This window comes from Hyaena hyaena, unplaced genomic scaffold (genome assembly GCF_003009895.1).
Source record: "Hyaena hyaena isolate Hyena2069 unplaced genomic scaffold, ASM300989v1 scaffold_140, whole genome shotgun sequence".
In the NCBI taxonomy this organism is placed as follows: domain Eukaryota; kingdom Metazoa; phylum Chordata; class Mammalia; order Carnivora; family Hyaenidae; genus Hyaena; species Hyaena hyaena.
Window position 1 is genome coordinate 1,773,280 of NW_024080772.1, and position 12,229 is coordinate 1,785,508.

The 12,229-nt window shown below is 54.3% G+C and overlaps 1 protein-coding gene across 2 annotated transcripts in view; it reads right to left on the reverse strand.

Moving 5' to 3' along the window:
* The window catches only part of ALK (ALK receptor tyrosine kinase), a 671,693-nt gene that overhangs the window by 28,641 nt on the left and 630,823 nt on the right, over positions 1-12,229 (reverse strand). Inside the window, exons 14-20 of one of the 2 annotated variants that reach the window (XM_039238463.1) lie at positions 9,066-9,197; positions 8,224-8,368; positions 5,461-5,643; positions 4,192-4,290; positions 3,530-3,682; positions 2,405-2,509; positions 341-527 (exon numbers count right to left, since the gene is read on the reverse strand). In XM_039238463.1, the coding sequence (XP_039094394.1) occupies positions 341-527; positions 2,405-2,509; positions 3,530-3,682; positions 4,192-4,290; positions 5,461-5,643; positions 8,224-8,368; positions 9,066-9,197 (1,004 nt within the window). Of the gene's footprint in view, positions 1-340; positions 528-1,254; positions 1,307-2,404; positions 2,510-3,529; positions 3,683-4,191; positions 4,291-5,460; positions 5,644-8,223; positions 8,369-9,065; positions 9,198-12,229 lie in introns of those variants that run through there. The other variant, XM_039238464.1, reaches the window with a different exon arrangement.

Genomic DNA, 12,229 nt, shown 5'->3' on the forward strand with positions numbered 1-12,229 from the left:
CTCAGAGGAGGGGCACAGTGCTCCCCTGGAGGACGGAGGGACCCAGAAGGTTCAGGGAAGGAGCACTTCAAGTGATTTTGAGGAATGCCCTGATTCCCTCCCATCTTGTTTTCTTCTCATTGTACAAATACCATGAATGTATGGGATGTTAAGCAATTAAACACCTCCCCAGATGGCCCTAAACATTACCCCTAATCCCTCTCTGGGAGGGCTAGAAATGCTCTGAAGGGTTGCTTCGCTGGCCTCTTGTGCCTAGAAAGATCCATGGTGTAGGGATGATATGCAGCCCCCTAGAGCTCTCCCACCCCCCCACCCCAGAGGACAGTGGTGGGGCACTCACCGGATGAGGGTGATGTTCTTCCGAGGCACCTCCTTCAGGTCACTGATGGAGGAGGTCTTGCCGGCAAAGCAGTAGTTGGGGTTGTAGTCGGTCATGATGGTCGAGGTGCAAAGCTTGCTTAGCTTGTACTCAGGGCTCTGAAGCTCCATCTGCATGGCTCGCAGCTCCTGGTGCTTCCGGCGGTACACTACAGACCGATAAAGGTCAGCTGCAACATGGCCTGGACCAGGCAGCCTGGCCCTTGAAGCCTACCACAGACCACCTCCTCCAGGAAGCCCTATTGGATCTCCATCTTCTCCTCTGGGATCTAAACATTTCCATCGCACTTGGTAACACTAACAAATGATTATGGATATGAAAGCGTCCCTTAACTGAAAGATCACTTAAAGTTAGTATAAAGTTTAAAATGATATAAAGGGGAAAGATTTTAATGTATCATGCAGGGGCAGAAACCCATGAGTTGGGGGTGTCCTCTGAGATGCAGACCCAAGGTGGGATTAAACATGCAGGGATTTCATCAGGGGAAATGGCTGAAAGGAAGAGGGGAGAGAAGGCTGGGAGAGCCATGAGGCACTGACCCCAAGTGTGGGAGATTAAGGAAAGGGTGAGTAAAGACCTAGACGGCTATGCAGTCTAAAGAGGTTTTAGCAACACTGCTGGAAGGCTGGGAGCCAAGGTCAGCCATCAGAGGGTCCCGTGTCTCCCAGGAATGGGCCTGCCTTAGAATCTCTGCTAAGCCCTGTCATTGGGTGGGACAAACAAGGCAGTGGAGTTGGGAGTGCATCTGGGTCTCTCGATCACTTATGCTTCCTGAAGTTGGAAACTGCCCAGCCACAGGGAGAGCTGCCACAGAGGGGAAAGGTCTCTCACTGGTGCCTGAGGACCTGCCTGCTAATTCACCCTTTATCACTTACCAGCTGAGCAAAGTGTGAGCTCATGTGACCTCTGTGGACCTCGCCTCTTTCTCTGTCAGCAGGGACAGTAACTCCTGCCTGTCCTCTACCTCCCCACCCCCCACCCCCTCGGGATGTCATAATGAAGTGAATTCACCAACAGAAAATGGTTTTGAAAAACTTTAAAGAGCTCTACCAGTGCACGTGATCATTACCCTGCTATTACTATATGTGAGAACATCCTATAGGGCAAAGTCCACGGGAGGCAGAACGAAACTGAGATGCACAGGGCGAATTCTGTGTTTAAAGCTCAGCCCCACCAGCTGTGGGCCAGGGCAAGTGGGTCAGCTGCTGTGTGCTCAGTTCCCTCCTCTATGAAATGCACCAACCGTGATCATAGGGTTAAGTGAGGACTGGATGAACCAAAGTGTGTAAATCACATGGCAAGTAGTGCGTGTGCTACAAGTGTTAGCTCTCCGTATCCTGTCCCTTTGAAGGGTGGCATCATTCAGGAATAACACATGTTGCCACCTCCCTGTCCACCCCCAGATTCTGTACCACCCTCAACCCCCACTGCCTGCCCTGAAGGGTCTAAAAGTGCTGTCCATGTGGATCTTTCCCCTCTGCCTTCCTTCATAGCCCTCCCACCTGCCCTGGGCATTACCAGAATGAGAACCTGGCCGGATGGAGCTGAGCCCTCTGAGACCTGCCTATCAGCTCACTTTGGCTCTCAGGTGTAATAGAAACACTTAGAAACCAACTTTGCACTGTCCGCTCGAAGTGGGGAATTGTGGGGCTGGAGGTGGTCCCTGGGGAAGAACCAGGCCATGTGTCCACTGAAGCGCATGTCTGATGACGGCTGAAAATGAACTCTGGGGTGGGGCTGAGCTTGGGATACTGTGTCCCCTCTGCAGAGTGCCTCCCCGCCTCTCCTAGAGCAGCCAGGAGGCTGTACAGGGGGCCAAGGTGTGGAACCAGCAGTTCCTCTAGGGAACCGGGGGGCTGGGAGGGGGCGCTTCTGTTTTTGGCCTGGCCTGGGCTGCTCTGATCACCACCCACCCAGAGTGGCACCTTGGCATCCTTGGCAAAGCCTGAAATGCTGTTCTGTTCTGCCAGCTCTGCTTCCTGCCACCTCCCAACCCCTGGAAGCCCCGGACTCTGGCACACTCACCGATCATGATGCCGGAGAAAGCCAGGACCAGGGCCGCCACAAGGGCTGAGGTCACGACGGAGAGGACCAGTGAGAGCGGCAGGTGGGGCTCGGGCGTGGGGGACACTGCAAGACAGGACCCCATGGGGCACCAACGACAGCGCCGATCGTCCTCTGAGCTAGCTCCAAGAGAGAAAGACCCTCCCCAGACGGGACAAACGCCACCCGGTCCTCACCGACCCTGGAGGCCTTTGTTTGCAGAGAGCGGGGGCAGGAAGTGGGCTCAGTCTGGTTTGCAACTTTCAACAGTAGCTTTTGGGCGGAGGGAACATGTGACAGGGATAAATATCAAATTCTGGACATTGATCCTAAACATCAACTGCACAAGGACAGGATGAGGGTGGGAAAGCGAGCCTAGAAGATTCAGAGGCCTTAGGGGACCACAGACTCAGTACGACCCAGGAATCGAGGTGACCGTTAGTAACACTTGGAGGGTCAATCACTGCCTGTGGCAGAAGGGGGGGTCCAGGTGCACACTGGCACAGACCACGCTGGGACATCCTCCTTGGTCCTGGACACTACATCTCAAAGGGACATTGGTCATCGGAACACCTGCAGACACGGGACACAGGATGGGAAGGAGACAAACTCTTCTGTGGGAACTGACGTAAACAAGCGGGCTGTTTCACCTGGAGGCTTGCAGGAGGGGACACAGCCCTGTCTCCAAACACCTGCAGTGCCTGAAAGGCTTTGCGAGTAGCGAACCTCAGGGTGGAAATTGAAAGGGACAGAGTCTGGCTTGGGAACCCTGGAGGGGACAGTGTGCTCCAGGGGTGGTGATGTCCCAGACACTGGGGGGGTTTCCTGTGGAGACGGGATGGCCCCTTGGTGAGGATGTGAGGGCCCGCACCCTGGGTTAGGGGTGTGACCAGACGTGTTGGGGCTCCTTCATTAGCCACGACCTGCCTTTCATACACAGGTCCCTTTGCCCAGTCCTTAGAGCATCCGTGTTGGGGCAGGCAGATGGGCGTCGGAAAGCTTACAAGACTGCATCTGAGGTGTTCCAGAATCATGGAAACCAGCTGTAGCCACAATGGGCTCACAGTCTGGGCCCCTTCTTGATCACCTCCCTCACCTCCCTCTTACCAATGCAGGAGACGCCGTCCTCAGCCAGCACTGTCCCATGGTCACAGAAGCAGATGACTTTGTGGCTCTCAGGGTCCATGTGGCACTCATCTACCTCACAGTGGCTGCAGTTTAGGTAATGCTTAATATTCACCTCCCCATGGCCCTCCATCACTGGTGACAAGAAGGGAGGATCAGCCTCAGGCTGAGGCAGCAAAGACCTCCCTGCACCCGCTCCCGGCCTCGGTGTTTTATCTCCAGCTGGTCAGTGCTGGTTTTCTGGTCCCTGTTCCTACCATGGATGTCACTGAAGTGCCAACTGTGTGTAGGGAAGTCCCTGACGCATCTGATGGAGCTCAGAGGACACGTGGCTACATTTTTGTAGGCAGACGGGAAGGTCCAAGTGCATGACCCTCAGGTTGGCTGGCACAGGTAAGGGACTATTACTGCTGCATTTTCTAGGTCCCGCCTGTCTGGAAGCCAGTCTTCCACCTCCAAGTACATATCAGACCACACATTCTGACTTCCAGAAAATGTGCTCAGATGAGCAGTAGGAAGACTTGCCTGTAAGGGACCCATAATCATGCCCTTGTACATTGGCTTATGTCAGTAGGCCTGAGGTTTTATCTGGGTGGGAGAGCTGGCCCAAGGAGGTCGGTTCTGCCTCGTGGCAGAGGGGATACCTTTTAAAGCTGGGGTGTACAGGATGCCCAGAGGACTGATGAAGGAAACCCCATCCTCCCCGTCCATCTCGGGGTCATTGTTTGAGGCCGCGTTGCCGCCTGTGCCAAACCAGAGAAGAGTTTAACGCAGAGAGGCGTGGGCTCAAGTCTCAACACATCTGTGCATCAGCGGGGCATGCAGGGGCCTCGGGGTAGTGAGGGGCCTCGGGGCGGGGCGGCGGGGAGGGAAGGGAGGCCCGGAGCACAGGGGCTACGCTTGGGGTTTGGCTCAGGTAGATGCTGGGTGTGAGGCCCACTCTCCCTCCAGGTCTAGGCCAGCTCCCACCGGGGAGTCCCCACCACTGCACGGGGCTGCTAGGAAGCAGTTCCTGTGAACAAGAGTCAGAGGAGGTCTAGTGTCCCCAGGCTGGATGAGTCCCTCGACACCTCTTCCAGGGCTGGCCAGGGCAGTGGCACTGAGGAGTTGCTCTCCAGTCCCATCGTGTAAGGGTTTGGACATGGGGGGATGGGCCCCTGTGCCGTTAGGCTCCTGTCCCTCCTTTCAGCTGGGCTGGGTTATCTTTGGGCTCCCCCCTCAGGCTCCTCCCACCCACCCAGAGTCTGGGAAAAAAGAGCATCCGGTTAACACGAGCATCTTACACACAGCGTAAAGCAAAACAGACAGAACATCACAGTGCATGCATGCATTGTGTCCTAATCTGTGGGAGGGTGGAGCCGCCGCCTCCCAGCCGCTCAGCTTCAGAAGGCTATTCTGCTCTGTTCTGAAGCTCGGAGGAGGGCTGGGGCCAGTGGCCGGCTGCCGGCTGAAGGGCTGGGCTGGGGCTGCCCCCTCAGCATGGAGAGGGGTTCTGGAAGCTGGTGGGCTGGGGCCGGAAAGGGAAGACACAGGCCAGGCCATCCAAAGGGAGGCACGGGGCTGGGGAGTCTGGCCTCCGAGGTTCTCATGCCAGCACGACCTGGGGGAGTGGCTCAGAGAACAGTCCGGGAAATCAAAGCCCCTTTATCACTGGTTTTGGAGGAGAGGGAAATCAAGCACACATGAGATCTTGAAGCTGTTGCTATTGAAGCCTCGAGGCAGGATGCTGGCTCGAAAGCCAACACCCTGCCTCTGGCTGGCCCCATGGGGCTGAGAGGAAGGCGTGCACGGTGACATCACAGTCCACATGTGGGGTGGGCGGGGGGAGGGGCAGGTGAGGGCCAGGGAGAGGACCGGGAGTACCTAGGACTAAGAGGGAAGGGAGTGACACCTTGAACACGAATCATCTTTACCTATATATCCTCCGCCTCCTCCACCTGAGGAGCACCCCCCTCCACCCCCTCCGAAACCCCCTCTTGTCTCCCACCCCCACTTCTTCATGGCCTGGGGGCAGGAATGTCCTCCGGTGGCACCCTCCAGCAAAGATTTTCCAGACCAGAGCAGGGAAGTGTTATCATTCCAGCCACCTCCACCACCTGCGGGAGAGATGGAGAAACCCCCACGTGAGGATGCTGGCCAGGCGAGGAGAAGGACGCGCTGTGCTCCGAGGATGCCTGCTCCCGCTCCAGTGCCCGGCGGGGTCTGGGGGCTTCCGAGCCCACAGCTGGAAAACCAGGAGCCGTGCCCTTTGCCCTAGTGAGACCTGCTTTGGCCACAGCCGCGTGTACCAGATGGGACCGTGCTTCGTACTCCTGCTACCCATCATGCCTTTGGATTAAAAGTTGAGGAGTGTGCTTTGTTAGGGATGGGGGAGGAGGGGGCAGGCAGTATGACAGCTAAACTCACTCCTCTGCCTTTTTTCCATGCCCCAATCCCTGAAAGTGCCGGGACTTTGTTTCATTAGTGCTTCCCATCCAACAAGAACCGAGACCCACCAGTCCTCAGGCAGCCAACCGTCAGAGCCCAGGCTGAGGTCGCTGCAGTGACGTTCCTCTGCAGGAACCCTGGATTAGGCCAGACAAACCCATGGGCTTTATTGTCTCCTGGGCAAGAACTTCTCCATTCTGAGCCTCAGATTCCTCACCTGTGACTTGGGGATAATAAGACCTGCCCCATAGGGTTGAGGTTTGGAACCAAAGGAGACAAAGACATGCAAAATGTTTCAGAAACCACAACGCGTAGGGATTGTTGGGCATGAGGTGAACACGTGTGTGCACAGGGCCTCACACTCTGAAGCTTAGGCAGTGTCTTGCCTGATTCTTTCTAAGCAGCTGCTCCAAGGTCAAGGGCAGGAAAGGTGAATGGCGGGGGGTGGGGGGGAGGAGTTGGGGGAAGGGATGGGCAGTACCCTTGTGAAGACAGCCACCACTGGAGCTGGGCTTCCTAATGTCTGGGGCTACTCTGAACTCTTGCAAAGGAAATGCTATTTACAGAACTGAGGTTGAACGCAATTATAGCTTAAGGCCACAGGCTGATTATAATCAAACTCTTCTGCTGGCCCCTGAGATTCCAGGACCCCCATTCTCTCCCCCTACATTGTTTTGTAAGATATTTCGACAGGCACTCTACTCCAAAAGACCCCAAAGTCCTTTCTGTTCCAGCAGATGATGGGAGATGAGGACCTGGAGAAACAGCAGTGTGTGGGTGTGGGGAACCATGAGGGGTAACTGGCCCGGAAGCGCCTTCTGGAAGAATGAGTGGCAGAGGTTCTTCTGGGCCCCGAGGGGGCAGCAGAGGGACATCTACAGGGCGAGAGGCAGCGGGAGATCACTACTGTGCTAGAGAGAGGCAGCTGGGTTTTAGGAAAGGAGACCAAGGTCAGGAACAAGCTCAGTCTAGCACAGGGGCAATCAGAGCTGAATCAAGGCCCCCAGTCAAGTCAGCTCTGAAAGCTGCAGGATGTAGCATGTTGCTTGGGTTTTAGGTGCTGGCTTCCTTTCCTCCAGCTGGAGGGCAGAATGTGGGCCTTTCAGGGTCACTGACACCTCGTGGCAAAGGGAAGGCCCTCCAGCTTCCTTAGGGACCTGAAGTGGGGGACAGGAGCATAGCAAATACATTAGGATGACCTGGCACTGTGCCCTCCCTCCTTCCCCTGCACTTGCTACTCTACCCTTATGCTCTGCAGGATTCCCCGGCCGAGACAGTTTCTAATCCCTCACTCCGTCTTACAGCTTTTAAGCAAATGTGCAGAAAAGAAAACAATGGGCATAGAGAGAAAAACAAATCAACCACAGCAATGTTTTAAAAACTGGACTGCATACGAAATAGATTGGCTATGAGGAGAAAAGAATATCCACCAACTCTATGAGCTCATTGAGGCTTCCGTAAAGCGGGAATAATAGTACAACTTGACAACCCCGTGGGTGGCTGTGAGAAGCGCGCCGGCAATGGAGTGCTTGGAGAGTTATTAGCAGCTGCCCTGGCTCAAGGGGCGCCGTGAATACGGCTGGGTGGTCCTCACCGAGGACCCACGCCCTATTTCCACTCTTCTTTGTTTTCTAGCCATCTCTCGCTTGCAGGGAAAGTTCGAGTACTTGTTTTCATTAATCTCAAATCTTAAATGCCTTCCGTGATCCTCGGTCTGATTGTGGAGAAAAGAAAATACAAAAATGAACTGCATTTTCTCTTCAGACACAGCGTCAATGTCTGTCTCCTATTTCTGTGTGGCTGGCTCTCACTAATGAGCACGGATTGCCAAACCGTGGAGACCAGAAAGAGATTTTCCAGCGGGATGTGTGATCTGGTAGCCCAGGGCTTGGAGGCTCAGACCAGAGGGCCTTGGGGTTGGCGGGGGGAGGGGGGAGAGAGGCCCTGACTCTGTCCATACTTCTGCCATCTGCTCAAGTCCAGTTGCATCTGATGAAACTCAGGGAGGCTGGGCTGCCTGTACAAATGCTGCCCTGTCTCCTTTTCTCAGTGGCCTGCAATCCAAACCCCGCGTCAGCAAAGACGACTCCAGGTCCCTAAGCTGTGGTCTGCCCTTCCTTCCTGGATATTGCTACCAATATCCAGAGCTCCCAGCAACCAAGATGCAGAGGCAATGGTGACTGGCCGAGCCGAAGCTCTTACGGTCTGGGGGGGCACGTCTGGGAAGGGGTGGGCTTGCGGTACCTTACCTGCGGCTCCGGAATTGCCATTCAGCCCCAGAACCGAGGAGTTATTCTCCAGTCTCTCTGGGTGGAATGTGTCTGTCTTGGCCCCGTAGGCCCTGCCGCCACCGCCGGCTGCAATGATCAGGGGCACTGGAACGCCATCCTTCATCTACCCAGGGAGATGTTCAGAGACTGAGAAACAGAGCTGGGCTTCCACTGTGGGGACCCCGAGCCACTGTAGTGTTTAAAGTGTCTGAGCATTTGCTGGGCCGTGGGTGACATCTTGGTGGTCTGAGGGCTCTGACCTCATGTTACCGCGGCCCATCAGCTTTCACCCCCACCCCTAGCTCCTGAGACAGTGAGGGTCCAATGAGAGAAGCCAAAGCACTGGGAGATATAAATATACCAACACCAGGATGGGGGGGATGGAGGTTTTCCTGAAGCTTCTCACACTAGCCTCAGAGGGCTGAGTGGTGGTCTCTCTGCTCCCACTTCCTCCTCACTCTCCAGGGTTTCTGGCTTTGACCTCCACAACTCCAGTATTAAGCCCTTGGCATCACGGTCCTGGCGGGAGGACCGAGCAAGAAGCCTTGGCCTGGGCTTCATCATGTCAGAAAAGCCCACCTTAGGACAGAGGAGGGTATCAGGGGACCCTCTGAACTCTGAGGCAGGGGCCGCCTGGTGACCTCAGGAGAGAAGCACCTGCCTCTCTCAGACAGGCAGGGACCCCTATGTCCCTCTGGGCCTCGATTTGCTCATCTTCAAATGGGGCTGAGGACTCCTAGGTGTTTCATCCCCACCCACCCAGATGGGTCCATGACGCATGGACGTTACCGCCCGTGGGGAGCTGGCACAGCTGACCTTACCTTAAATACGTAGGTGGCTCCGCCCCCTCCTCCGCCCCCTCCTGCCCACTCATGCACACTCCTGTTCACGCGGATTTCTTCTTCTATCACGTTGTTCTCGCCAATGCAGACTTTCTGGATTAATCGGTTTGTCTGTAGGAACAAAAAGCACCTCACATTTGTGTCCAAGGTTCTCTACAGCCCAGCAGACAGACACTTTCTATCCTTAATGACAGGCTCTGACGACCTCTCAAATAGCTTACAGTTGAGTTGAAGAGAGAAAAAAATCTATATGCAGGTAACTGTCACTAGGGTGTAGAGAAGGACCACAGGATAGCTTTGCTGGAAAATGCATGGGAAGTTGGGGGAGGGAGAGTGATTTTGTTGCTGACTGGCGATCAAGGAGGACTGCCTGTAGGAGGTGGTGTTTAGTTAGGCCTTGAAACATAGGGAGATTTAAAACAGAGAATGGGGAAAGTTAGGACATTCTAGGGGAAGAGAGCAGCATGAGCCCAGAGAGAAGGAGGTGAAGGGGGAATCTGAAGAAAAGCACAAGGAGTCTCTTTGGCTCAGAAAAGTCCACCTTAGGTCCTCTGGACTCTGAAGAGGGATGGCAAAGGCCCTAGGTGGGGAGATAGCATGGAGGAAGTGTAAATGAGAGCGAGTAAGGGAATTCAACTGGACAGTCAGATAATGTCCAGAAGCCTTGAATCCAACCAGACTTCATACTCTAGGCAGCTGTGAGCCATTTAAGTTGTTTTTTGAGAAGCTGCAGTTTTGAAGCATCATGGAAAAAGAACACAGCAGTATAAGGCCAGGCTCAGATTTGATCCCCAGTCCATCTATGGTAAAGTCATTTCTCCTTTTGGGGGACATCTCTTTCCTCCCATCTAATGTCCCACTTCGTGCCTCCAGAAATACTCTGGCACAACTTTAAATGGAGCCCTCTGTGTCCACCCTGGAGAATGGGGTGTGACCCCAGGAATCAGTGACTGTGGAGGAGGTGGTCCGGCGCTCTGACCTGCAGGTACAGGATGGGATGGTACAGACAGGTGTCTAGGAGAGTGTCTCACAAGTTAGGGACTGAATAAACGGCTGCAGTTATTTTATATAGATTCCCTCTGGGCCTGCATGTGGTCCTGGAATGGGCCCAGGCACCTGGGAGTCCCTTGGTATGTGCGGAAAATCCTTGTGACCCAGAATTCTAGAATCCCTGAATTAAGAGTGTAGCAGGAAGATCCAGCCTGCTCATCGGGCACAGCGGCTAAGAAGAACGCTCCAAACATCCACCCAACTTCAGGGGGGAAATGGCTTTCCTCTCACTTATTAGAAACAAGGCCAATAAAACATCACATTTCCATTGAACGCTGCTGTGTAACCAGCCAGTGGACGTGGCAATTCATCTTGAGCCACTCCTTATGCTAAAGCACTCAGGGGTGCTGGCAATGAGTACTAGAGAAATTTCCAGATAAATAGCTGAGATGCAATTTGTTTTATGGCATTTTGGACTTAATGATGGAAATAATTTGATATTTTTTAAAGTGGATTTAGTGTGGGTGGAAGCTTCTGGATTGCTCTTGCCGAGAGCTGACATTTCTCCTGTGTGTGTGCAGGGCTGTCCAGGTGGGGGGTGGGGGGGCAGGGCTGCAAGGAAACCCCACTAACTGCTGCCCGAGGTGGGCATGAGATGGCAGGGGCATTCCGTGAGGGCTGAGCCTGGGGGGCAGCGGGCCCAAATGTGGCCTGTCTGCTGGGCAGAGCAGAGCACAAAATACGGGGTCCAATCCGGCTTCTTGACTGGCTCTGCTGGAGATTTGCTGAGCCACGTTGGGTGAAGCATCTCACCTCCCTGGCCCCGCTTCCTCCTGTGTAAATCGAGGGGCTGCCCAGTCTGAACCAGTGATGCTAAGAAGTTCTATCCCCTCAGACCCTGCTTTCTTCCTCCTCTCTGCCCTGCAGCAGTGGGGCATCCATTCTTTGGGAATGCCCTCTTCCTATGAACAGAATCTGTAGGTGGCTGGAGGTTGCAGGAGTGGGAAGGAGGGAGCCGGTGGGCTAGGGGATGGCCTTTCGTCTAACTGGAGCCCAGACTCATGCCCATCCCCCATTGTCCCTGGGCACCTCCTTTAAATTGGGTGGGCTGCGAAGAAGAGTGGGTTCTCACTCTGCCTCTTGCTGGAGCCAGCAGCAGCATTTGGCGGACTTGTTCATGTCTCCATGATAGACTTTCTTCACCTGACTTCCAGGAGACCACCCCCTCTGGAATCTCCTCTGACCTCCATGGCTCCTTCACCTCAGCATCCTCTGCTCTTCTTTTCTTTAACCTCTTAATGTTGGGGTCCCCAGGGCTCAGTCCTTGGTCTTCCTCTTAATCAGTACTGCTCCCTAGTCAATCTCATCCTGGCTCGATTTTATGCTGACTTCTCCCAAATTTCTATCTGCACTCTAGACCTCACTCCCTGAGTCCAGTGACCCATCTCCATGGCTACTGGACATCTCCACCTGGCTGTCCACCAGACCTCTCCTAACTTTGACCCCAAGCTCCTTCTACAGCATTCCTGGCTCAAGTGACAGCAGCTCCCTCCTTCCCGTGGCTTAGGTGCGATTCGTGGAGTCGTCCTTGATGCTTTCTCTGTCTCAGTTCTTCATCTAGTTGGGCAGGAAATCCCTTTTGATTTTGTATTCCAAATATGCCCACAGTTCAGCTACTGTTGCCGTCTTTGTCCAAGTCACCATCAACTCTTGCCTGGACTAATGTAGTAACCACTGAATTTATCACACTGATCCTTCCCTCGGGCCAAAGTGGGCTATTTACTCTATAGCCAGGGTGAGTCTTACCATATGCAAATCACAGCAGCTCCTTATCCTGCCTCACTCCCACCCATAGGTTCAAAACCCTCCTGTGGCTTAAAAATGTCCTTATGGTGACCTGATCACCTCATCTCTCACCTACTCTTCCCTTGCTCCCCTCACTCACCCTGGTTATTTTGGGAGCACATCAGGCACTCTCTCACCTCAGGGACCTAGCATCTGCTTGGCTGGCATCCCCAGATATTTTCCTGGTTCCATCCGTTTCAGGACTCTGCTCAGCTGTCATTTGTCCAACAGGCTTCCCTCGACCACCCTATGTATAATTGCAACCTGTCCTACACACCTGACTCTTTTTACCCTCCTTCTGTTCACTG